This window comes from Anopheles maculipalpis, chromosome 3RL (genome assembly GCF_943734695.1).
Source record: "Anopheles maculipalpis chromosome 3RL, idAnoMacuDA_375_x, whole genome shotgun sequence".
Lineage (NCBI taxonomy): Eukaryota > Metazoa > Arthropoda > Insecta > Diptera > Culicidae > Anopheles > Anopheles maculipalpis.
The window spans coordinates 91772365-91795752 of NC_064872.1; the positions used below are offsets into that span (position 1 = coordinate 91772365).

Below are 23388 nucleotides of genomic sequence, written 5' to 3' on the forward strand. Positions count from 1 at the left end.
AGTGTTTTTAGTGTTCTCGTTACAAACGCGTGCCGTTTTTTGAAGTTCAACTATGAATTTCAATTTGATAGAATAACAAAAGAAGAGAAGAAATAAAGAAAAAAAACTCAAAAATAGTGGCCTAAGCGTCCTTTCGCTAGAGTGCCTCGTGTGCTATACTACCTTTCGTCCCGCAGACGCTTAATCCGCGTTTCCCTGATACGCGTTATCAATCCGTTTACACTAGCGTGTTATAAACTCCTTCATATTTCAAATGTACCGTTCCACGTACTTTTCCGCTAGCAGCGTCAACAATCAGCAATCTTCGTACGCACAGTGATAAATGCAACACCCTTCGATAAAAATGGATGGTCTTTTGCAGTTAATCTCCAACCACCGATCACATCGGATAATCATAACTATTGTTGTGTAAAGTACCCCTTTTTAAGATTTATTTCAATTACCACCTGTACGGGCATGTTTTGCGGGTATGTTGTTAAATTGAAACATCTGGAGTGCCTAGAAAAACCTTTGTTTCCATCATAGAAAAAACTATATTTTTGAATTTTTTAAAATCTACTTTTAAACGGACCATGGACACTTTCACGGCAGAAACCGTACATCCATCCCTGTTAACACCCTTTGATCACCCCTAAACGATGCTGGGAGGTGGTGGAAAGGCCAGGAATTGAACCCAAGGACACAAATGCCGAAGATACTGGACGTGTATCCCTTTGAAGACCGTTTCAACACGCTTAAACGATGCTGGGAGGGGGTGGGAAGGCCTGGAAATGATCCCACGGACACATATGCTGAAGATACTAGACGTGTATCCCTTTGAACACCCCTAAACGATGCTGGTAGGGGCTGGGAAGGCCTGGAAATAACCCCAAGGACAAATATGCTGAAGATACTGGCCGTATATCTCTTTGAACACCCTTTGGATACCTCTAAACGACGCTGCGAGGGGGTGGGAAGGCCTGGAAATGACCCCACGGACACAAATGCTGAAGATACTGGACGTGTATCCCTTTGAACACCCCTAAACGATGCTTAGAGGGGGTGGGCAGGTCTGGGAATGACCCCACGGACACATATGCTGAAGATACTGGCCGAATATCCCTTTGAACACTCTGTAAACACTCCTAAACGATGCTGGGAGGAGATGGGAAGGCCTGAGAATGACCCCACAGACACAAATGCCGAAGATACTGGACGTGTATACCTTGGAACACCCTTTGAATACCTCTAAACGACGCTGCGAGGGGATGGGAAGGCCTGGAAATGACCCCACGGACACAAATGCTGCAGATACTGGACGTGTATCCCTTTGAACACCCCTAAACGATGCTTAGAGGGGGTGGGCAGGTCTGGGAATGACCCCACGGACACATATGCTGAAGATACTGGCCGAATATCCCTTTGAACACCCTGTAAACACTCCTAAACGATGCTGGGAGGAGATGGGAAGGCCTGAGAATGACCCCACAGACACAAATGCCGAAGATACTGGACGTGTATCCCTTGGAACACCCTTAGGATACCCCTAAACGATGCGGGGGCTCGTTCTTTTTGCTTCCATCGTTCTGTTACGATCGTTCCTTTCGAGGAACGCAATGAACCTGCCAGGTTCAGAGCAGTATTCTGGCGATCCTGGGCCAAAAATCTAACCAAGATATATTTTATAAGTCACTCACGTTATAAGATTTAATTGCTTTTCGTACATAAAATATGCCATCCGTTTATTTATTTTATTTTTTTAAAAGAAAAACGAGACACAGGAATTTTAGTTCATATCGTACTACGTCGCAACGCACGCTAGTCAAGTACGCTACTGGTTGTTGCTTAACATGTACCAAAAATATATGTATGTGTAGATCTATAGCTGCCATGCTACAACACTTTCGGTACACTCATCACTCATCATTTGTCACGTCAATGGATTCAGTAAAGGTGTAATACCTCCATCAACTTCATAGTAAGTAGCCGTCATCGTTTATGCCGTTTCCGTTTCCGCCAAGATAGCAAAACACTTTACTTCCTTGCTTTGGCTTGCGGATGTTTACTAGTTGCCCTTCCCACATGCTTTAGGAACGCCCCGTCGAGAAGGTGAAGAACGGATCGCACTCGGGCCAGGGTTACCGCAGTAGCTGCTGGTGTTGGTTTGCAAAGGCGTTAGGGTCCCGTACGTCATCATTGCTGTTCTTTTTCCGATACATTCACGGGGTACATCGTTGTTTGTAGTAAATAGTGTGAAGCTACAAGTAAAAGCTACACAAAGCTCCACCATCATCCATCTGTGGCAAACCCTCGCGGTGTGTTCGTGTGGCCATGTGCTACATACACAAAAAAAAGTAATGATACCGTTGCGTGTCATCGTTTCATTTCTACCTTTTTCTCCAACGCCACGCTGTATGTGTCGTCTTACAAGGCTCTCAGCCCAGACCGGGAGACCCACATCGTCTCCTGCGGGGCGTGAACATACAACCCCTGAGTCGCTGATTCGCTCGAGGAACTAGTCTGCCTGGCCTGACACACTAGCTAGAGCTAACAAGCTATAGCTAGAACACTTGGACTGCTTTCAAGTTTATGAGCTCGCTATTATTGATTAAATTAAAGCGAATAAAAAAGCACACACACCCCGGGACCGGGCACACGAATATTCATAACGGCTTGAATGAATGAGCTGAAGCGCACTACTTTTGTAACACGCACCTGCCCTGTCCGATATTCGAAAGGTGGCAGAAGCTTTCCTGGTGCGGTTTTTAGTTGTGGATCTGAATTCATCGATTGTGCAACGCGTCCAACACCCAATCAAACAAGACGAGCGCTTTGTGCGTAATTTCATCTTCCTGCGAACCTGATGTATATAGTGTGTGTGGGTGTGTTTTTGGCATAAAGATTTGATATTATTTATTTTAAAATCCAGTTAAACTAGAGCGTGATTATTAGTGAGATCCCACGTAGCAAAACTGTACCGTTGGAAGAAAACATTAACCAACAGCGTGCGACGAATCATACGCGGCATGCTTTTCAGGAGCAGCAGGACACGTGCTATTCCACGGTGTGAGCTTTCGCGTGAACAATAGGAAAAGAAAAGTTTTATCGATTCCGGAGACGATGGCGTCGTCGCGAATGTGGATCGCACGCCTGGTGAATTGAATGTGCTGGTTCGAGGATCGAAGACCATCCAATTTCGGTCGGTTCGGGCGATATCGACTTCCGGGATAACCGTTTGATATCGTGTGCTCAAGAGTGAAATGTGAAGCATGAATGTGACCTACACAGCATACAAGGACTATGCGTTGCATATACATAGCGAGGTAAAGCTTTTCGTTTTGTTTGCTTCGGTTTTCTCACAACATAAACCCCCAAGCAAAGTGTAGCAGTAAGACGCATTCGAAACCTTAATGAAGCAAGACGTTCAAGGCTTTAAGGCAGGGCGCATGTGTTTTGCTCATGGAAGCCTTTGCCTGAGTGTGTTTAATTAACTCTCATGGTACCACACACACACTCACATGATCTCCCATTCTCGTTACAGTTTGATTTGGGTTTTTGAACTATGTCTCCCCCCGGTAAGGACAGCCACGACCAATTACAAGTATGAGCCGGACTATGATAAGAACGTGAAACCAGGTAAGCCAAACCCAACTATATGCCTTGTCTGCACCACACAACTTCAGCTCTCAAAACTCCCCGTCTCTATGTACTTCAACAATGGCTAGGCAGCCTAACAGATGTATCCGTCTCGCTGTACATTAATCGCATATCGGGCGTGGATGAGAACAAGGAAGTGAGTGATCGAGTGTAGCGTTGTCTTCCATGAATTCCGTGTCGTGTGTAATGTACGTCCTTTGCAGGAAATTTCCTTCGATGTCTTCCTGCAAATTACATGGGAAGATCGACGTATCCACCCCGTCCTGCCCAACAAAGAGGAACGTACTGGCGAGTATGTAGAATTGACAAAGGCCGACCGAGACATGATTTGGGTTCCGGATCTCTACATACGCCAGCTGAGGGAAATGAAAATGTTAACCTTGTTTGAAGAGATATCCAGTTTGCGTTTGTATGAAAATAAAACCATCAGCTTAAGCATTGGGTAATTATAGCCGGGTACCTGTCGGGATGTAGGAAGGGGAAGGGATCCATCCTGAAGGATATAATTATTCTTTTGCTATCTTGCAGAGCTACCATCATCATCAAATGTGACATGGACTTTGTGCTTTACCCATTGGACGTACAAAGATGTCCGGTAGATTTCAGCAGCTGTACGTACCAGTGTGAGATTACTCTTAAAAGCTTCATTTCATTCTTAAACCCTTTTTTGTTGTAATCTTTTTAGATAAATATCCAGTGAAAGATTTAAGGTTCCGCTGGAGATCGGAAAATGCATTATCCTTTCCCAATGACTTTGGCGATGGATTTTTTCGCCTCCCAAAGTATGTGGTTTCGTTTTACACCGAGCAGGAATCTCAGATAGTCAATTACAGCGATGGTAAGTAGGAAGAAATCCTCCCCTTCAAGGCAATATGCAATGATATATACATTTGATGTACATGTATATATCACACCTTTCTTTTCTTGACAGATAATCATAGTTCAGCTAGATTAGAAATAACCCTTTCGAGGGAAGTAAAGAGTTACCTGTTGGAAAACTATCTTCCATCGACATTGTTCGTTTCCATCTCCTGGGGCTCGTTCGTGGTCGTCCCAGAAATCGTACCAGGACGTATGGTGCTGCTGGTAACGACACTGCTATCATTGATCACGATGTTCGATACGGTGCGAAACAATTCACCGGATGCGTTGGAACTAAAGTGCCTTGAAGTAAGACACACCATCCTTCTTCGGCTTTCAGGTTCTATAAATGCTAATTTTACCCTTATCCCGGCATGCTCTCTACAGGTGTGGCTCATATCCTGTACTTTGTTTGTGTTCTTTGCGCTAATGGAGTACTTCATTGTGCTATTCGGCATAAGATACGATAAGCACTGGCGGGTGGCTAAAGCTCAGCACGCCTCATCGATACCTCCTTCCATAACGTTGCAGTCAGCGGTGACAATGGCTCAAAGCACGATGGATACGTCGGTAAGTGTGTATGCCCGCATGCCCGGGGGTAATGCGATACCCGCAACCTGCTGTCGGTAGTGTATATTTAAGTCTCGGTGTTACCGTTCGCCACAGATAAACTCCGCCTCGTTTCAGCGTGAAAATGGACTTGAACATACCACCCTGAAGGTTTCGGGCAACAACAAGATTCAACCACACGATCACCACAGCAAGACAACGTCCGCTTCCCTTAGCAATATACAAGACACTGTACATAGCGCCCAAAAAGTGTCGTCTGTGATGACAAGAAAAAGGTGCCACATTCCTTTTCCCTTCTTCCTACGCAGTTGCCAGCTCCCACACCAGTTGTTCTAACTTGTTGTCCGACCATCTTTCAGATTTCGCAACGTCGCGGATGTAGCGCTTCTGTACGCCGGTTCCCAACGCGGCCGATTGGATCAGCTTTCGTTGATTATATTCCCTGTCAGCTTCCTTATATTCACCATCTCCTATTGGACAATGTATTTAACGGAATCTAAGAAAAATTTCAAGTAACATTCTTCCTGCAGCATTTACATTAAAAAGCAAGCCCTATAGTTGATCTAGTAATAAAGTGAATTGCCTGTTGTAGAACTATTCGTTTTTGCTTTCATGTTGTTTCCCCCGCTTGGCGGAAGCCGCTCATTTTGCTACAGACTACACTCTGGTGTATTCCGGATTGAACTCACCGTAAGTATTTCAACTGCATCCACATCTTCACTAAACACTTTTATTTTAATTCGCCCGAAACTACGAAGCGCGTTCTACTTAAAGCCCGATTGCATGCGCACTTTGCTTCCTCTGCCAAAACACCATCTTTGTTTTTCATCATTGTATGGGGGGACTTGTGTTGCAGACCTTAGTCAACTTTTCATTTGCCATATAAATGCAGGACAATTATCTATTCTCTCCGTTTTGAAATTTTACGCGTGCCGTAACGGCGTATGGCGCAAAGGCGTAAAAAGGAAATGTTTTGCTTATTTTTTTTATTTATTTCGTCATGACGGCCAGGCCATACTCCTATATCCTATTTGGAGGGTAGACATTTCCTTCTCCCTCAATTCAAGTGCACCTTATCCCGGGTGAGCTCGATTTTTTATGCTGTTTCTACCAGGTATAGTTTTGATGTTGTCCTCTCTATTTACGCTAAGGGGTTAGCGCCTCTTTGGCACCGTCGGCAGAACGTACGAGTCCGAAAGCCAATTTTGCTTATTTTACAAACAATAATTTAAATTCATAACCCGCTTTTCTGGTATAATTGCCGATTTTGACCTCTTTCATCGTCACCATACCTAGTGTGCGCTGTCATGTTTTGACATTTTTTGAACGCAACGAACATTTCAACGACTTTTCTCAGAACCGAATGAAGCTGTTGTTGTGCCAGTGTGCTGATCCACGTATTCAGTGTAATTTAACAGTTTTAGTCGTGTAATAATTGATTTTTACGCTACAAAAGTGCCCTTCTCTCATGAAAACATTTGTTTCCATACTGCGGCATTACAAGTGTTTGAAAAATGAAGACGATGTAAGCTTGGACGCGCGTTTTTTAATCACCCCCAGCCAACATACGCGCAGTTTATGCAAATACACAGTTTCGTTGGTTGTTCCCTTTTTTCAGGCGCCTGAAAACTCCGCTCAAGGTAGCAGCGCCAAGGTCGGCCATCAAAAGCCGTGGAAATTCTGGCAACAACTTGGTAAGAGATCCTGTCCAAGTGTACTGCCGCATTCGACCGCCACCGTGCGAATCCGATCTTATCTGTTTACGCGTCACCGATGCTCATACGGTCGTTTTGACGCCGCCAGAAATAGCTATCAACTACAAGGTAGCTAATCTGAAGGAAACACAGTACATCTTTAAGCGTGTGTTCGACGACTCGATCCGGCAGCATGAAGTATACACGTCGGTCGCGCAACCACTGGTGGAGGGATTGATTCGTGGCCGAAATGGGCTACTGTTCACGTATGGCGTTACCGGGAGTGGCAAAACGTACACCATGACTGGGGATCTGCAGCATCGCGGTATAATGCCCCGATGCTTGGATGCACTGTTTCGTACGATTGCCGACTTTCAGGCTAAGAAGTACACCTTTAAATCGGATCGGCTTAACGGGTTCGACATTCTTACCGAGGCGGAGGGTTTGCTCGAGCGACAAGCGGAGATGAACGCCAAACTGACAAAAACAACAAGAAAAAAGGATCTCGATCAAGAGGTGGCATCGCAAGCTTCGGTGGAACCATCGGAAATAAGTGGCATTGAGGAGGATAATATCTACGCCGTATTTATAAACTATGTAGAAGTGTATAATAACAGCGTGTACGATTTATTGGAAGAAACCACCATTCAGAAGTACGTAATCCAACATATCCAAGCAGGACCTTAGAAATGGCTGTTAAAGGTGACGTTTTTTTATTTGTTTTTACTTTCAGAACAATGCAAAGCAAAATGATCCGAGAAGACGCCAATCACAACATGTTTGTCCACGGCGTGACTGAGGTAGAGGTGAAGTCGGTTGAAGATGCACTGGAACTGTTCCAGATTGGGCAAAAGCGAAAGCGAATGGGTCACACGATCTTGAACGCAGAATCCAGCCGGTCTCATTCCGTTTTCACCATTCGACTCGTTCAAGCCCCAGTAGACGTACAGGGAGAGAATGTGGTCCAGGACCGTAACGCCATTACGGTCAGTCAGCTTTCGTTGGTAGATTTGGCAGGCAGCGAGCGTACGAACCGGACGGGCAATACGGGCCAACGGTTGCGTGAGGCAGGCAATATCAACAACAGTTTGATGACGCTGCGAACTTGTTTGGAAATTTTGCGCGAAAATCAGCAAACCTGCGGTGGGAAGAAGGTGCCGTACCGCGATTCCAAGATTACACATCTGTTCAAGAACTATTTCGACGGTGAAGGACAGGTGCGGATGATTGTGTGCGTAAATCCGCGGGCGGAAGACTACGACGAAACGGCACAGGTGATGAAGTTTGCCGAAATGACCCAAGATGTACAGATCGCGCGACCAACACCGATCAAGCTCGATATGGGTCTTACACCGGGCCGTCGTCGTGCGAACCAGCTGTTTAAGTTGGCGTACGACGAACTGGCCGAAAGAAACCATCCTCAGCAGCAGCAGCATCAAAATGTCGATCGAATTGAGATCGATCTCGGGCTGGTCTACAGCTTGGAACCGTTTGTGGCGGAAATGAAGCTCGGATCGCCGGAAAGTAACGAGCTGATTCGCAAGTTGTCAGAGATATTGGAGCTGCGAATGAAGAAGCGTAAACTACTGGATGAAGATTTCAACGTGCGACAAAATCGGTTCCGCATGAATTTACACAAAATGGAAAGCGAAAACTTGGCCCTTCGCACCGAAAGTGTTTCGCTCAAGGGAGTTCTTGCCCAGAACAAGCAGAAAATTACCGCTCTAGAGAACAAGATCGTGATTTACGAGAGTTCGATCGATGATCTGAATCGTCGCAATCGGGTGTTAGAGGAGCGCGTGCGGGAGTTACAAACGCAGTTGAATCAGAAAACGCAGCTCGTCAGCCAGAAGGAGCTGGAAAAGGAAAGGCAAAGGAAAAAGTTTACGTCCAAATTTGCTGTCGAGTCGGAAAAGATGAGCCGCGAGCTAGAGCTCAAGCTGATGGAACAAAAGAATAAGCTACAGGATGAAATGCGGGACAAGGAAGAGCGACTCCGAATGGTTTCGGAAATTGTCCAGGGCACACCGGTCAAGCGGACTCGTTCAAATAGTTTCGATAAAGACTTTCAACGGTTGGAATCGACGCCGAATGTCAAGTCGCTCGTGTCGGCTTATGCTGCGCCGCGTTCTTCCAGGGTAAGTTTCGGGAAAATGTCTGAATATTTGTTGGGAAATATGGGCATGAGATTAACATACGATCAATTGCACTCCATTGCAGCCCGGTACAGCGGTCTCGAACACTAGACACCGTCGGTCCCGCTCGACTGGTGATCGTTGGCTGGAACACCGTGCAGCCAATACCGTCCCACTGGGTACGATCCTGCAACCGTACTACAGTAACTCCAAATCCGTTACCAAACTAACCGACAAGGATGTGCTGGCCGAAAAGACAACAAAGTATTGTCTGATACAGCAGGACGCAGATACGGAAGGTGAGCTGGAAACAAAACTGTACAAAGGGGACATTATTCCGACCTGTGGTGGAGGTGCACAGGTAGTCTTCAACGATGTCGAGTGTCTGAAACAGTATTCGCCCACTAAGACGCCACCAAATAGGAAACGATCTGGTAATTTAATCACTCCGAGTGCTCCGCCTTTGAGTGAAATACAAAACATCAATTCCAAATGTAGTACGGCTATCGAAGGACATGCCGTAGCAGATGGACAAAACAAGCGGTCACGCCACTGATAAACACACACACACACACGCGCGGCTATTGAATGCATCCATTTTCTTAGTTTTACTTGTATTCATACTAACATAAATGCATTGTTTTTCATTATTAAAATTTCTATATGAATAAACCTTTCTTTACTCTACCGTCACCTTATCCTGTCCGGAAGTTTCGATATGCTGCTCGGCTGTTGGAATCAGCTTATCTTCCGCTTCCTGTGATTTTTGCGTGCTCTCCTCTTCCGCCTTCGAGTCATCTCCCTTTACCGGCATGGCGGATGCTGTACTCTGTTGAGCGACTAGCTCCACAAGATTGTACTTCCGCAGCTGGTAGTAGTCGGGAAGAATTCCGATACAACATAGTCCCTTGATAACTTCCACGATTACCGCCAGTTGGGGACATTTGAGGTTCGCCTTGTTGCCCGCATTCTTGGTCGTGATGAGCTCTGCCACTTCGCGTATAACATCATCCCGGGAAAGATCATTGTTAAGCCGCCGGTTAAAGATGACAGCGTACGTTTTCGGTTCCTTCAGAAAGAAAAGATCGCTCAGTCGCCCCACAGCATCGATGATATCCTTTAGGTTCGCACGGCATACCGCCTGTATCGGTAACATTCGCAAGATGAAGCGAGATTTGTGCTTTTTCGTGGCGCTCAAATCTTTCATCAGCTTGACGGCCATTTCATTCGGATCCGTCAGGGTCGTTTGGATGAACAGACAATTCAAGGCACCACTGTCGACGTTCTGGAATCGGAAGCTTTTGTTCTGCTTTCGACTGGCCGCTTCTGCCTCTTTCTGTAGCTTGATTGAAATGTCCTCCTCATCGCTTGGTACGTTTGATTCGACACCATCGCCACCGCTATTATCGTCGAGAGTAGGAGTTTTATCTGCCGTACCATACAGTTCGTCTGCATATGCATTCAAAATGCGATAGCTATCACGAATGCAATCTCGAACATGCCCGTTGCATGTTACAAGAAATCCTCGATGGCCCGGCTTCAGACAGCGATCTCCTGCACCATGGTCCTGCGCCTTTGCGTAATAGTTTCGCTTGCCCGCTTTGCCGTGCTTGGGTTTACGTTTATCCGACGGTGGGCCAGAGGAATCCAATTTAATTTTTTTCGCCTCCGACATGATGGACCAGAATTTTGCTGTAAACTGCACGCTCGTCGTGCTGCTACTGGCAGCTGTAAAACGCCATCTGGCCAACAATGTCAAAACAAATGTCAAATGGGATTTTGCATGCACAACAAACACTTGGAAAACAAACCGCTGTTGTGCTGTGGAAAAGGGCACTTTTCGACGAAAAATGAGTAACATTTACATTCAGGAACCACCCACAGCGGGGAAGGTAAAGCTCATGCTAATCCTTTTTTTTTTTCTACCCAGTCATAATACGTTTGTATCACTTTCCTCGTTCTAGGTGCTGCTGAAAACATCCGTAGGTGATATCGACATTGAGCTTTGGTCGAAGGAATGTCCGATGGCTTGTCGGAACTTTATTCAGCTGTGTCTAGAAGGCTACTACAACGGGACGATATTCCATCGTGTCGTGAAAGGCTTCATCGTACAGGGCGGTGATCCGAACGGCGATGGCACAGGAGGCGAATCGGTGTATGAACACCCGTTCAAGGATGAGTTCCACTCCCGGCTGCGCTACGTTCGCCGAGGGCTGGTTGGTATGGCGAACTCTGGTAAAAACGATAACGCTTCGCAGTTCTTCTTCACCTTGGGACCCACGCCGGAACTGCAGAATCAGAACACACTCTTTGGCAAAGTGGTAGGCGATACGATATACAACATGCTAAAGCTGGAAGAAGGCGAAGTGTATGAAAACGAACGACCTCACTTTGCCCATCGCATCATACGCACGGATGTGCTTAATAATCCGTTCGATGATATTGTTCCGAGGCGATTGGCCGTCGCCGGCGATAAATCGAGGGAGGAAGGCGAAAGCTCTAAAAAGAAGAAAAAAGGAGTCAAAAACTTTGGTCTGCTATCGTTTGGCGATGAGGCGGAAGAGGAAGAGCTGGAAGCTAATGTGTTCGTACAGAAGAATGGCCCCGGGCGTGGAAAGTCCTCACACGATGTGCTAGATGATCCGAAGCTTAGCAAGCAAACGAGCATTTCTTCTGCTGAAGAATCGAAAAAGCGGCAGCGTTCCCCCGACAGTCGAGACCATTCTTCGGCTGACGAAGAAGAGCTAAGCTCCAGCTATGGCCGTTCAAAAGCGACACAAGCTGAACAAGACGACTTGAACAATGTGCGAGAAAAGCTGAAGCGTAAAGCGGACGACAAACGTAATGAAAAATCGGTCCCGGTTCCGGATGCAAACGAATCTGACTCCGATTCCGATTACGAGTTAGATGGTGACAGGAAGAAGGAAAAGCGCGAACAGGCGGAAAAGATTCGGCAAGAAATCAGCCAGCTGAAGCGTGACTTTCACTCGAGTAAACGATCCAAGGACAAATGGAAGGAAAGAGAACAGCTAAAGGCATCCAAAAAGACGTCCCGTAATGAGGTGATGAACGAGGTGCTAAAGGTGCAGGAAGAATACTCGCAGAAGACTAAGCAGCTGCCTAAAAAGGGTAGTTCCCGGGAGAATTTTACGATGGAGCTGTTGCAAAAGTTTAAATCGAAGCTTTATTCCGCTCACGAACGGGACGAGGTACCGACTGGAACGACTACCGAAGCCGACGAAGAGGAGGACATTCGGGGAGACAATTGGCTTGCTCACCGGTTGGAATTTGAAAAGAAGGATCCCATCCTAGCGAAAGATGCAGCCACAAAGGACGACGACTGGTACGACGTGTACGATCCGCGCAATCCGCTCAACAAGCGCAAGCGGGGCGAGAAAATTGATCGTTCGCAGAAGCCACGCAAATAAAACGGACCAATTGGCGTGTACGGAGAAAAACACATCCACCAGCTTTTTTATTTTATTTTAAGGGAGGCTATATGTACACAAGATATGAGAATCGTGGAATACATACAAAATATTAGGGAATGTTATTCGCTGCCAGTCAACGGTCAACCTTACAGTGTGAACTGTTGCAACGTTGATAGCAACGAGCTAACATCGCTATCAATCTCACTCTTCACCTTAAGATTACTGATTTGATCGACGATCGAGTCGAGATCTATTTTGCGCTGCCGCACCTTGCCAAGCTGTTTGGAGAAATCGTTCAGCATCTGTTCCAGCATTGCCTCGTCCAGGCCCAGGCTCGGTGGATCGATGTTCCGGATCTGCTGCTTGAACACGGTAAAGATTCGTTCGCATATTTCGGCCGTTTTTTCCCGATGTTTGTGTATGTCGCTCTGTGTTAGCTTTTGCATTTTCGATATGATACGCTCCGACAGTCGCAGCTTCCCGATGGAAAAGTCCAGTGCTAGTAAACCGTTCGAATCGCGCAACAAAACGTTAGTACCGTAGTCCAACAGCAGCTGCACTACTTCCACGCTTTCCGTGCTGGAGGCCAGATGGAGTGGGGTGTTCAAATTTTTATCCCTTATGTTCGGATTGGCTCCATTCTCGAGCAGAATTCGTACAATGTCCCGAAAACCTCTGCTGCAGGCAATATGTAACGCCGATCGATTGAAATAGCTGTCGAACGTGTTTGGAGACATGCCTTGCTGTATCATTTCTCTCACCCGTTCTGTATCGTTGTGTGAGACCGCTCCTAGAAAGCGAGACGTGAGCAGGGCCGATGGTCGTATCTTGAGGTATGGCGATGCACGGTTCTGCATACGATTTTGTTGGTCCTTACGCAGTTTGAGCGTATTGCGTGTGGAGCAAAATAAATCGCCTACCATCGTCCCTTCATTACACTCGGGTTGGCTGATGGTAAATCTCGTCGAAGCTGTACTAAAGTTAGACAAAGTGGGGTCCACTTTGCCTAACTTCAGCACAGCTACGCTACTCAGTGTGGAGTAGCTCTCCTCTGCTCTTTTTCCGGATGCAGATGGTTCCGTTCTGTCGGGAGCGGTGGACACACTCGGTGTGTCGTTTGCTTTGTCGCACATTTTAAGTTTCTGATGCGGAAATTTAGCAAGAAAAACAGCTCGCCAAAATGTATTTATTGTTGATTTTGTACGTGTTTGTTTTGTTTAGATTTTCACTTTACTTTGACAGCCAACTTTTGCATTGTCAAAAGCTCTGCAGTGAAATATGTCATCCGGCGTTCAATATAAATATAAACAAACATAAAAAAAAACAGGACAATAATATCCTTGCACCGGTCACAGTTTAATTCCCTGTTTTTTCAATCACAAAATCGCATGTATGTGGCTATTACATTATCCTGGTGGCCATCCCAGCTGGCGGCCACCGATCACGTGTAGATGTATGTGGTACACGGTTTGGCATCCATCATCACCATTGTTTATAACTAGTCGGAATCCTTTGGGAGCTTTCGCCTTCCCGAGCTGGCCAGCCACATGCAAAAGATGCCCCAGTATCTGAAAAAAAACGACAATGAATCCCTTCCAAGGATATCACCAGGACAGCTGGAAAACTACCTCTACTTGACCGGAAGTGCTGTTTTCCAATTTATCAATCCTTTGCTTCGGTATGACAAGAAAATGAACTGGAGCTTGCGGTGCGACATCGTTGAATGCAACGCATTTTTCGTCCTCGTAGATTATATCGGCCGGTATTTCTTTCTTGATTATCCTGTCGAATATCGTGTCCGGATGTTGGACCGCGGGCTTGGGTGATCGATTGGACTCTTGGCTATCTCGACTACGAAAACGTACCAAACGAAGGGTGGGCAGCAGCACTCGTGACCGGGCCACCAAGGGACGGATAGTACCTGCCAACATTATGCACCTACTAAACACAGCACTAGCGATGATCTGGGAAATGGATGCTATCGCATCCCAGGGCACGATTTCGTAACAATTGTTATTGGTTTTGTGTTTTGGCGTTTGTGCTGTAAGCATTTGACATCAAACTGACACCCTTTTTGCTATGTCAAACAAATACGGTAAACAAACATCGTAAACGACGCACGCAAGCAGTCGTGTTCTTGGATTCGAAAAGAATGCGGGATTGAACAAACATTACTCACCTAACAATGTCTGACGACAAAGCCATTCCCAAAACGGACTACAAACTCGAGGCTGACTCTGAGCTGCGGTTTGAGATAGAAAACAAAAACGAAAAAGTAACCGTTGTGGTAAGTCGTCGATCTGTAAACCAACATAGGTACTCACCAAGTCACAAGTTTCATTATGTATCCTCTGCACCATTTCAGCTTCTCAATGGACTGGCGGAACTTTTCGGCACGGAGCTGGTTGTGAAAAAACCGTACGATTTCTTCACAGGCGCTAAGGTGGCCATTTTTACCTACCATGGATGTACGATCGAGCTGCGCGGCAAACCGGACGTGGCGTACGTTGCCAAAGAAACGCCAATGGTCATGTACTTGAACGCCAACTCGGCACTGGAACACTTGCGCAACAAGGCCGAGCAGGAAGATGCGCAAGGTCCGATCGCGATGGTGGTTGGTCCGATGGATGTAGGAAAGACAACACTGTGCCGAATTTTCCTGAACTACGCTGTACGGCTAGGCAGGCGCCCGATTTACGTTGACTTAGATGTAGGGCAGGGTGGGATCGCTATACCCGGCACCATTGGGGCATTGCTGGTTGAACGACCGGCGCCGGTAGCGGAAGGTTTCTCCCAGCAAGCTCCGCTTGTGTACCATTACGGACACAGTTCACCGTCCTCAAATAGCACATTTTATGATGTGCTGATTTCGAAACTGGCCGAAACAACGCTCGAAAGATTGCAGGCGAATAAGAAGGCGAAATCGTCCGGGATGATCATCAACACCTGCGGATGGGTTAAAGGATCCGGCTACTCGCACATACTGCACACGGTGGAAGCGTTCGAAGTCAGCGCTATCTTTGTGCTCGATCAGGAGCGTCTCTATAACGAGCTGCTGCGTGATGTGAAGAGCACCGTGCAAGTGGTTTTTCTGCCAAAAAGCGGCGGTGTAGTAGAACGTACTAAATCCCAGCGCACAGAGGCAAGAGATCAGCGTATAAGGGAATACTTTTATGGCTCCAAAATGCCACTCTTTCCGCACAGTTTTGATGTAAAGTTTTCGGACATTAAAATATTCAAAGTCGGCTCGCCACCGTTACCAGCTTCCTGCTTACCGCTGGGCATGAAAGCGGAAGATAACTACACAAAACTCGTCTCCGTCCAGCCTGGTCCCCAGCTGCTGCATCACATACTGGCGGTTAGCTTTGCCGAAAGCACAGACGAGAATGTGATACAAACGAACGTGGCCGGTTTCATCTGCGTCACCAATGTCAACATGGAAAAGCAAGTGCTAACGGTGCTATCTCCACAACCGCGCCCACTTCCCCAAACAATACTGCTCGTTTCAGATCTTCAATTCATGGACAGTCATTAAAGACAGGCGACAAAGCAAGCAGCTGTTTTGTTATTTTGCGTTTCCCGAATAAATCACACTTTCAAACGTTTAATGGCGGCCGCGTATGACCAACCTCGATTGAAGGAAACCCCTCTCGGAATGCTTTCTTCATGGCCGATACCCAGTCGCCGTGCTGTAGTATTGTGGCAATAAGTTCATTTAACTTCCGCTGTTTCTCTCTAGCTTCATGTACCGCTCCCCGATTCACGTCGGATATAATTTCGAACGCAATCTCTGGGCAGATGTTAAGCGTCGTCATAATAAAACTGTCGAAACCGGCCGCTACTGCACCGCACAGTATACTATCTGCACCGAGAAATATGGTACGTCCTTCTTTCAGACATGCGCTGCCCTGCTCAAGATCTCCGCTCGTATATTTGATCCCTCGAAAATTGCAGATCTTCTTCTCTGCACTGTCCAGAAACGTAGGCATGTGAACTGAAAGAAACACAAATGAATCCCGCACTGTATGCTTGTTACTAAATCTGGCTGCACCATTACCATTAACGTCCGTAAACATCGGAATGTGATAGTAGAAGAAAGGTATTGTGGGGCAATGTTTCGCCACACTCTGCAGATAGGAGACAAGCTTTTCGACTGTTTTAGGTTTAAAATAAAGCTCCGGAAGGCACAGTACCGCATCCACATCGAGCTGGGAGGCATGCTGCGCTAGCTGTACAACATCCGGGTATGGTGCACCTCCAATCTGAACCATAACATTGATTCCATGCTTTTTGCAAGCGATTTGCCAAGCCTCCGTCACTAGCATACGTTCTGCGACGGTCAAAAGCATTCCTTCGCCACTGGTCCCATTTACGAGCACACCTTTCACATGATTCGCCTTCAGCAGTTCCACATACGGCTCAATAGCTTGTATGTTTAATGTTTCACTGGAACGATAAGGCTTGTTAGTTAGAGAAAAAGTAACACAGTAAAGGGATATAACGAATAACTTACTTCCCGTTCGTGTACGGGGTAAAAACCGGTGCCATTAGCCCAGTAAATTTAAACGATTTCATCTTTATGTTTTGCAGATTCGAAAGAGCAGTGGGGCCCGTTTTTAAATGAAGCAGCTAATATGTACCGAGTACAACGCTAACTCCTATCACGATTATCTCTGGTATTGTATTTACATACATTAAGCTTGACTGGCAGCGCAATGATAACGACTGCGGTTCATCGTAAACAAGCATCAACAAAACATATGTACCACTCTAGTTCATATTTAGCTGCATTTGCAACTGTTAGGAAGTCTCGTCAATAAAATCTGTGTTCTTGTAATCGTAGATAATTTTCAGCTGATTTTATACTGTCCTTTCGACTAGCAATGGCAACGGGTTTCGATCATACGTTGCCCGCGTCAGACTTTTTTGTGTATGTTTCCTTTTAATTATAAATACTATCGATGAATAAAATGAGAATGATTTATAATCTAGTTCAAGAAATTTGGCGGAAAATGCTTAAAAATGTAAAAAAATATAAACTTTTCATTTTTACCGTTATTTTTTAACCGTAGATGCCGGCACATAGCTGTCAAGTGTCGACGTCTATCTTGAAAGCAGAAATTTTCTTGCTGTATTTCCGCCCTGACTATTACGCTCTCTATCTCGCATGCCTGTCACGGGGGCAAGAGAGAAACAGCAGTCACCATAGCCGCACATTTCGCGCCTCCTGACATCGTTTCGATTGCTAACTTGGGCTCTTCTCGTCATCTAGAGCGTTTTTTCCGTCGTGTGGGCAAGCTTTCTTACAGTAAGTACAGCGAAAAAGTGTGAAAATGATGTGAAATTAAACAGCGTATGTGCTTTGCAATCGCTTTCGAATGCAGAAAACGTTCTAAACGCGCGTATGCAGTGCGGGGTGCATGGGCAAGAAAGTGCATCGAGCCGATAGGGCATTTTTTTCTTGCATAAAATTTTACTCTTCATCGCTTCGCCGGCTTTGGCGTCGGGAAGTGTGTGGTAGCAATGCGGATACAACCGGGATGGACTATGAAAATGTTCGGGACAAAGGATTAAAATATGTAGCTGTAGTATCAGAGGTTTTACTTATTATATGTGTTAGTGGCTTCGGGTCGATTGCATGGGCGAGAGAGGAAGTGTTGCTGGTAGCACAAGAAGCTCCGTTGCTCAGAACATCTGCCATTCGTACGCACCGTAATGCAACACACCGGGAATATTGGCGCAGAAACAGAAGCGTGCCGTAAATTTGACAACCATCGCTTGCCTTGCTTATGTACGCCTGTTTCCTCTTTTGTGCTGGACTTGGAGCATACGTTTGTGTTGACTTTGTGCGTCGTCTAGTAATCGAATCTTACTTTTAGCCAGTAATCGAATCTTACTTTTAATACATCTTTGTTTTAATCGCAGCATGCCATTACGCTGTTTGAGTGAGACTTCTGTTTCTACCTCAATGAAAAATGAACTCAGTATGAAACCACCAGTTGGGGTCTAAGAAGTGTAGTTACGTGTTGAATAACTTAGCTTAGAACTGTTGTAACGTTATTAAAAATGTTAACAAGTTTGTAATTAATACTTAAAAAAAAGCGTGTTTGTTAGCTTCACTCTTGGTTGGGTGGTTTTTCTCTACTGACTGGTGTCGTCGCTTATGACACCGGAACGAGTTTTTTTTGTTCCTAAGTCGAGAAGAAACACGTCTATACGGCTTATTATTCCAGCTCGGATCCTTTTTTGGCGTTCAATTAAAAATGTAACTCTTGCAATTAAGTTTTCCTCCATCATGACGTCATTCGTATTGTAAAATTGCCGTATTGCTTCCCTACACCCGGTCGTCTGTCAATTCGAAGAAGCTTCTCGAGTTACCGTGCGCCTTTCGCGCTGCTGGTTTTGTGTTTATAAATACGAAAATCCATGGCTTAATTCACACAATCGCAGAAAAAAAATACAAGAAACACGCGTGTTCATCCAATTCACAAATTTGATATTAGATATAATTTTAAATTTTTAATTAAATGATTTTTGTATTTTGAAAGTTTCTATGTGTATTCTAATGTGTTTTCTTATTCATATTTTTTCATGGTTCTCAAAGGTAGTGCAAAGTCCTCATCAGAAGAATTGAGGATCCCAGCGGAATACCAAGAGCACGCACGATCGACGAGACACATTCATTCAAAATTCTGCTTCCTTTGCTAACTGAACGAGTGAATACAATTGTCAAACAACAATGGCGGAAGGAGATATGCCCACTTTCAAATGCGTGCTGGTCGGCGACGGTGGTACCGGCAAAACGACCTTCGTCAAACGCCACATGACGGGTGAGTTTGAAAAGAAATATGTTGCTACCCTTGGCGTGGAGGTGCATCCACTGGTATTCCACACGAACCGTGGTGCGATCCGTTTCAACGTGTGGGACACGGCCGGACAGGAAAAGTTTGGCGGACTGCGCGACGGCTACTACATCCAGGGACAATGTGCCATCATCATGTTCGACGTCACGTCTCGAGTAACCTACAAAAATGTTCCCAACTGGCATCGCGATCTGGTGCGCGTTTGCGAAAACATCCCGATAGTACTGTGCGGCAACAAAGTAGACATCAAGGATCGTAAAGTAAAGGCCAAGTCGATCGTGTTTCACCGGAAGAAGAATCTACAGGTAAGATTTTAAACGCTGGTAGTGATCTTCGTCCAGGTCCAATTTAACGTTTGCTTTCCTTTGTCTAGTACTACGACATTTCCGCAAAGTCCAACTACAACTTCGAGAAACCTTTCCTCTGGCTGGCTCGCAAGCTGGTCGGCGATCCGAACCTGGAGTTTGTTGCAATGCCTGCCCTGCTTCCGCCGGAAGTCAAGATGGACAAGGATTGGCAGGTGCAGATCGAGAAGGATTTGGAGGAAGCACAGGCAACGGCTCTGCCCGACGAGGACGAAGATTTGTAAACAATTTTTTTTTTGTTCGCAAAGCAGCCGTGACCGAACGTGTTTTTTGTAATTTGCATTATAAAAGAAACCATACAATTAGGTCGTTTTGGTGTTCAAGTCCAGCTAGCTAGCAAGCAAAGCAGACTTACAGGAAGGAAGAAAGCAGAAAGAAGGTTGCGTTTAATTTAAACCCAAGATATGGAAGAGTGGAGAACAATAGGGCAAGACAACCGCAAAAATAGGCAGATAGGCAGATATTTCAATCACCTTTTGGAGTACAGAGTTGTAGAAAACGGCAGGATTTTGTGCGAAAAGCTGATCACCGGAATTAGTACCATTTATGTGTTTTTGCTTGATTCTAAAAGGCGCGTCGTGTTTAGCTAGGGGGGATTGAGAGAACAGAATTGAAATATTGTACGTTCATCATTCATCGGTTCAACCTATGGTCTGCTGAGAACGGTAAATTTGGCACCGTTTCTGCATATAGGCGTACAAGACAGCAGGAATATTTGAGTTCCCTTTAATTTTAATGTTACTGTATCGATGGGAGGAGTAGGTATATCGGAGAGATTGAAAAATACAGAAGCTCATGCAAGATTCCAAACTCGTAAGCTATATTGTGGCAAGATCATTTTCTTTTTGCTTTTTCTGAGAAATTATGCTTCAGTTTCAATAGATTGTTGTAGCTATGTGTGTGGCAAGCTTGATGATTCTGTGTTTCTCCACCCGTGAATGTTTTGTAAACTCGTGCACGATCGATTTCGGCATGCTAGAAGAACTGTATTATGCATCGATTTGAGGAATCGTATGAAGTGTGGGAGAGATGCATGTTCTAGTAGGTGAGAATGCCTCAAGGATAATAACTGGATAAAAGTGGATAATTGTGTGTTAATAAAGATCTTGGCAGGAAACGGAGATCAAGTTTGTTAAGCAAGAGTACCGAAAGAACAAACAATGGCTTTTCGCAAACACTTGGGCTTGTCTAATAACTTTTTTTTTTACTTTCAATGAACTCTTTATATTGTATCATTTCATCTTAAACGAGTCTTCAAGAACTACTGTAAAGTTGCGTTTTATCAAATTGCGCAGGATTTTACTCACTCGTTAGTGTCGACGGTAAAACGCGGGCCAGGCCACGGGAAGGAGAGGGCTTCTAATTCCCTAGTTTCATAGAAAACATATTTTTTAAGAATTGGGTGTCTGAAAGAGATGGAGTTATTGCAATTGATTGTTCATTAAACTGCGTGGGTTGAAAAATATGCGTTACTTTGCAGGTCATGTGGTTAAGCCTGCTCTTAGAAACCATTTTATTACTCTTTAAATTCGGGTGCATCGCGTTGTCCTTGCATCGTAATGCATTTCAACGTCTGTGACAATGTGGTTAATTGGTTCTATGCTTCTCCTCTAATGCGCTTTAACTTTTTACTTGCGCCGAATGTGGTTTGTTATGATGTTATGAGTCTAAACGTGACGTTGCTTGATGATTAATTTTTGCTTTGATTAATAATGATATTTTTGCTTTATAATGCTTTATGCACTTGCTTAATTGGTTGAATTTTACATTGTCTCAATTCCCACGCGTTTTGGGTTCTTACGCATCGCACGTGGACTATTTGAAACAGAGGGTATTGATCCGTTTGGGTCGTTCTAAAAACGTAGCGACACTTTCGCTTGTCGTTGGTTTCGTGTCTCGGATTACAATTTGTATCAAACCTATCAGCTGCACTCGCAACAGTTACAGAGTATCGCAAAAAAAAATTAACGGTCTGGTAGGTTTCAAAATTGAGTCTACGAAGACGCATCATGCCATCAGACGTTTGCGTCGGATTGAGCTAGCTGTCAAAATGTTGCTTTGCTTGTGTGTGGGTATGCGCTCAGCCAAGGCCTTAAAAAGTGGTACAGTGTTCATGGTAGCATGAAAAGTTAATGTTTCCGCGATAAAAGGTTCGATTGGTGAATAATCGGTGTTTCAATGTGAATAGTGTGAATAGTTAATGAACATTATAATCGTGAGTGCGTGAAATCGGGTTCAAGATTGAGTGGAAACTTCATGAAAAATGACTCTGCGCGTCTGATGACTAATTCCTTGGTGTAGGCTTCGTACCAACGCTTCTTCCCTTTCGAAGTCGGTACGCAACGTGGTGGAGAGTGTGTCTCAGTGTGTTGTAGAGTAGGTTTAGGAAAAAATCGATAATTGCTCGCGATTTGTTGCTAAATTTTTCCTCCATATACGTGCGAGACAAATGTGTGTGTGTGTGTATGTGTGTGTGTGTAAGTGGTGTGAATTAACGTGAACGTGAGAGTGTAGTGAGAGAAAAAGAGAAAGAGAGAGTGTGGGAGAGAGAGAGTGATTGTGAGAGAGAAAAAGAGTGTGCGGCAAGGAGAGCGAGTGCTGAGAAAATGTGAATAGTTAGACTCATTTTATGCAAAGTGCAGGGTTCTTATCTAATTTAAAATTTTGTTTTAATTCGGAAAAGTTTATTATGTTTATTAAATCGTGTGAAAATTCGTGCTTATATATTTTGAGTTGCTAAGTTTGAATAGCGAATGTAGGGCGCATATTTTCAGTGAACGTGCAAGGAAGTTTCGTTCGCGTTGTTCTATTCAAACAATGCGATGTTTCAAGAAATTCTTCAAGTTTGTCGTCAAACTTGCATAAATGAAGAAAAATGCGAAAAACGGAAGAAATTTCCCAAGCATAGAACCCTATACGGTGACAAACCCTGCAATATCGCATACGCAGGCTCACTTGGGGCAGAGAAAAACACTTGATAATGCTGCATTACGACATTCGAGCAGTTCGTTCGACGAGTACGCGTGGTGTCGTCGTCGCGTGAAGATATCGATTTTCAAAAGAAGTTCATTTTTCCACCGAAGCCCCTGTGTATTGCGGGCGTTTGTTAAATACTGTAGTGCAGCAGTGAGATGATATAGGTAGCTAGCAGCATCATCATCAGCAATCGGTGCCACCGAATCGAAGAAATTGGGATGTAGGAAAACCTCCGACCCAATCGTGAGGAATCTAGTCACGATGACGAACTGCTGCTGGGAGTGATCCACCCTCCACCCCGGAAGCTCCTAATATCAGAAGAGACCCTTTTTCGTTTCGATCTGCCGTTTGCCAGTGTTCTGTTCCAGATCTCCAGGCCTTAAGAGTTCTGAATTATGTTGTAATAGTGTAGCTTTTTAGTGTTGCGTACTGTTTCGCGGAAAACACTAGTGTTCGAGGCATTTTCCGCCCACAAGAAGAAGCAGCAGAGCACGATGGAAAGGGCACACCCCTTCGTGACGAGACAGGGTCACTTCATGGCAACAGCTTCGCATGGCTATGCTGCCTGCTGAAGTTGTTTCTTCTTTTCCCTTTGTGGGTCAGTCGCGAGGGTGCAGTTGCCCTTTCATTTCGTGAACAGTGAGCGTGTGTGTGTCATTGAAGCAGAGGAAGGTATATCGACGGTGCCGATTCGTGCCGCTGGAAAAGTGGTCATCGAACATAACAATGCAACAGCAGTAAAAATCTATTAAGAGCAGTGTGCTGTAGGGTGTGCCGCGAACCATTGTTTGCAGAGGTCGAAATATAGATAATATAGCTGGATGCTCTCTACCAACATAGTAGCCTGATTCTTATCT

The 23388-nt window shown here is 45.2% G+C and overlaps 9 protein-coding genes across 10 annotated transcripts; 5 read left to right on the forward strand and 4 right to left on the reverse strand.

Annotated features, from left to right (window-relative positions):
• The first annotated feature begins 3006 nt into the window (after positions 1-3006).
• On the forward strand, positions 3007-5646 carry LOC126562183 (glycine receptor subunit alpha-4-like). Of its 2 annotated transcripts, none has more exons than XM_050218619.1 (10): positions 3007-3302; positions 3521-3615; positions 3705-3772; positions 3840-4078; positions 4165-4247; positions 4322-4474; positions 4568-4806; positions 4885-5067; positions 5164-5342; positions 5427-5646. In XM_050218619.1, the coding sequence occupies exons 1-10, from the start codon at positions 3280-3282 to the stop codon at positions 5581-5583; spliced, it is 1419 nt and encodes a 472-aa protein (XP_050074576.1). In that variant the 5' UTR covers positions 3007-3279; the 3' UTR covers positions 5584-5646. The 2 variants fall into 2 exon arrangements, with proteins under 2 accessions (XP_050074576.1, XP_050074577.1); XM_050218620.1 differs by having other exon boundaries at positions 5185-5342.
• Positions 5647-6485: 839 nt separating this feature from the next.
• LOC126561613 (kinesin-like protein KIF23) lies at positions 6486-9453 on the forward strand. Its single transcript, XM_050217873.1, has 4 exons — positions 6486-6592; positions 6686-7414; positions 7495-8899; positions 8982-9453. The coding sequence occupies exons 1-4, from the start codon at positions 6582-6584 to the stop codon at positions 9450-9452; spliced, it is 2616 nt and encodes an 871-aa protein (XP_050073830.1). The 5' UTR covers positions 6486-6581; the 3' UTR covers position 9453.
• Positions 9454-9575: 122 nt separating this feature from the next.
• LOC126561210 (THUMP domain-containing protein 1 homolog) lies at positions 9576-10571 on the reverse strand. The gene has a single exon (XM_050217158.1). It carries the CDS (start codon positions 10569-10571, stop codon positions 9576-9578), a length of 996 nt encoding a protein of 331 aa, XP_050073115.1.
• Positions 10572-10746: 175 nt separating this feature from the next.
• LOC126561211 (spliceosome-associated protein CWC27 homolog) lies at positions 10747-12354 on the forward strand. Its single transcript, XM_050217159.1, has 2 exons — positions 10747-10788; positions 10861-12354. Exons 1-2 carry the CDS (start codon positions 10747-10749, stop codon positions 12322-12324), a joined length of 1506 nt encoding a protein of 501 aa, XP_050073116.1. The 3' UTR covers positions 12325-12354.
• A 119-nt stretch (positions 12355-12473) lies between these two features.
• On the reverse strand, positions 12474-13250 carry LOC126561212 (ankyrin repeat domain-containing protein 54-like). The gene has a single exon (XM_050217160.1). The coding sequence runs from the start codon at positions 13248-13250 to the stop codon at positions 12474-12476; it is 777 nt and encodes a 258-aa protein (XP_050073117.1).
• Positions 13251-13733: 483 nt separating this feature from the next.
• LOC126563208 (uncharacterized HIT-like protein Synpcc7942_1390) lies at positions 13734-14258 on the reverse strand. Its single transcript, XM_050219835.1, has 2 exons — positions 13956-14258; positions 13734-13895 (listed from the first exon to the last, which is right to left on the reverse strand). The coding sequence occupies exons 1-2, from the start codon at positions 14256-14258 to the stop codon at positions 13734-13736; spliced, it is 465 nt and encodes a 154-aa protein (XP_050075792.1).
• Positions 14259-14503: 245 nt separating this feature from the next.
• Positions 14504-15871, forward strand: LOC126562329 (protein CLP1 homolog). Its single transcript, XM_050218796.1, has 2 exons — positions 14504-14614; positions 14693-15871. The coding sequence occupies exons 1-2, from the start codon at positions 14513-14515 to the stop codon at positions 15860-15862; spliced, it is 1272 nt and encodes a 423-aa protein (XP_050074753.1). The 5' UTR covers positions 14504-14512; the 3' UTR covers positions 15863-15871.
• Positions 15872-15909: 38 nt separating this feature from the next.
• On the reverse strand, positions 15910-16930 carry LOC126562769 (N-acetylneuraminate lyase B-like). The gene is made up of 3 exons (XM_050219352.1): positions 16841-16930; positions 16385-16773; positions 15910-16321 (listed from the first exon to the last, which is right to left on the reverse strand). The coding sequence occupies exons 1-3, from the start codon at positions 16900-16902 to the stop codon at positions 15924-15926; spliced, it is 849 nt and encodes a 282-aa protein (XP_050075309.1). The 5' UTR covers positions 16903-16930; the 3' UTR covers positions 15910-15923.
• Positions 16931-19052: 2122 nt separating this feature from the next.
• LOC126562987 (GTP-binding nuclear protein Ran) lies at positions 19053-19802 on the forward strand. The gene is made up of 2 exons (XM_050219594.1): positions 19053-19495; positions 19564-19802. The coding sequence occupies exons 1-2, from the start codon at positions 19067-19069 to the stop codon at positions 19777-19779; spliced, it is 645 nt and encodes a 214-aa protein (XP_050075551.1). The 5' UTR covers positions 19053-19066; the 3' UTR covers positions 19780-19802.
• Positions 19803-23388: the final 3586 nt, after the last annotated feature.

Bases quoted from the DNA above. Each gene is read 5' to 3' on its own strand.
- LOC126562183 (XM_050218619.1), top strand. From the start codon at position 3,280: ATGCGTTGCATATACATAGCGAG. The intron at 4,079-4,164 runs GTAATTATAGCC...GCTATCTTGCAG, and splicing joins ACCATCAGCTTAAGCATTGG to AGCTACCATCATCATCAAAT. The intron at 4,475-4,567 runs GTAAGTAGGAAG...TTTTCTTGACAG, and splicing joins GATAGTCAATTACAGCGATG to ATAATCATAGTTCAGCTAGA.
- LOC126561212 (XM_050217160.1), bottom strand. From the start codon at position 13,250: ATGGTAGGCGATTTATTTTGCTCCACACGCAATACGCTCAAACTGCGT.
- LOC126561613 (XM_050217873.1), top strand. The intron at 7,415-7,494 runs GTACGTAATCCA...TTTTACTTTCAG, and splicing joins GAAGAAACCACCATTCAGAA to AACAATGCAAAGCAAAATGA. The intron at 8,900-8,981 runs GTAAGTTTCGGG...ACTCCATTGCAG, and splicing joins CTGCGCCGCGTTCTTCCAGG to CCCGGTACAGCGGTCTCGAA.
- LOC126563208 (XM_050219835.1), bottom strand. From the start codon at position 14,258: ATGTTGGCAGGTACTATCCGTCCCTTGGTGGCCCGGTCACGAGTGCTG. The intron at 13,896-13,955 runs GTAGTTTTCCAG...GTTTTTTTTCAG, and splicing joins GCACTTCCGGTCAAGTAGAG to ATACTGGGGCATCTTTTGCA.
- LOC126562987 (XM_050219594.1), top strand. From the start codon at position 19,067: ATGGCGGAAGGAGATATGCCCACTTTCAAATGCGTGCTGGTCGGCGAC. The intron at 19,496-19,563 runs GTAAGATTTTAA...TCCTTTGTCTAG, and splicing joins ACCGGAAGAAGAATCTACAG to TACTACGACATTTCCGCAAA.
- LOC126562329 (XM_050218796.1), top strand. From the start codon at position 14,513: ATGTCTGACGACAAAGCCATTCCCAAAACGGACTACAAACTCGAGGCT. The intron at 14,615-14,692 runs GTAAGTCGTCGA...GCACCATTTCAG, and splicing joins ACGAAAAAGTAACCGTTGTG to CTTCTCAATGGACTGGCGGA.
- LOC126562769 (XM_050219352.1), bottom strand. From the start codon at position 16,902: ATGAAATCGTTTAAATTTACTGGGCTAATGGCACCGGTTTTTACCCCG. The intron at 16,774-16,840 runs GTAAGTTATTCG...TTATCGTTCCAG, and splicing joins ACCCCGTACACGAACGGGAA to TGAAACATTAAACATACAAG. The intron at 16,322-16,384 runs GTAATGGTGCAG...TGTTTCTTTCAG, and splicing joins GATGTTTACGGACGTTAATG to TTCACATGCCTACGTTTCTG.
- LOC126561211 (XM_050217159.1), top strand. From the start codon at position 10,747: ATGAGTAACATTTACATTCAGGAACCACCCACAGCGGGGAAG. The intron at 10,789-10,860 runs GTAAAGCTCATG...TCCTCGTTCTAG, and splicing joins AACCACCCACAGCGGGGAAG to GTGCTGCTGAAAACATCCGT.
- LOC126561210 (XM_050217158.1), bottom strand. From the start codon at position 10,571: ATGTCGGAGGCGAAAAAAATTAAATTGGATTCCTCTGGCCCACCGTCG.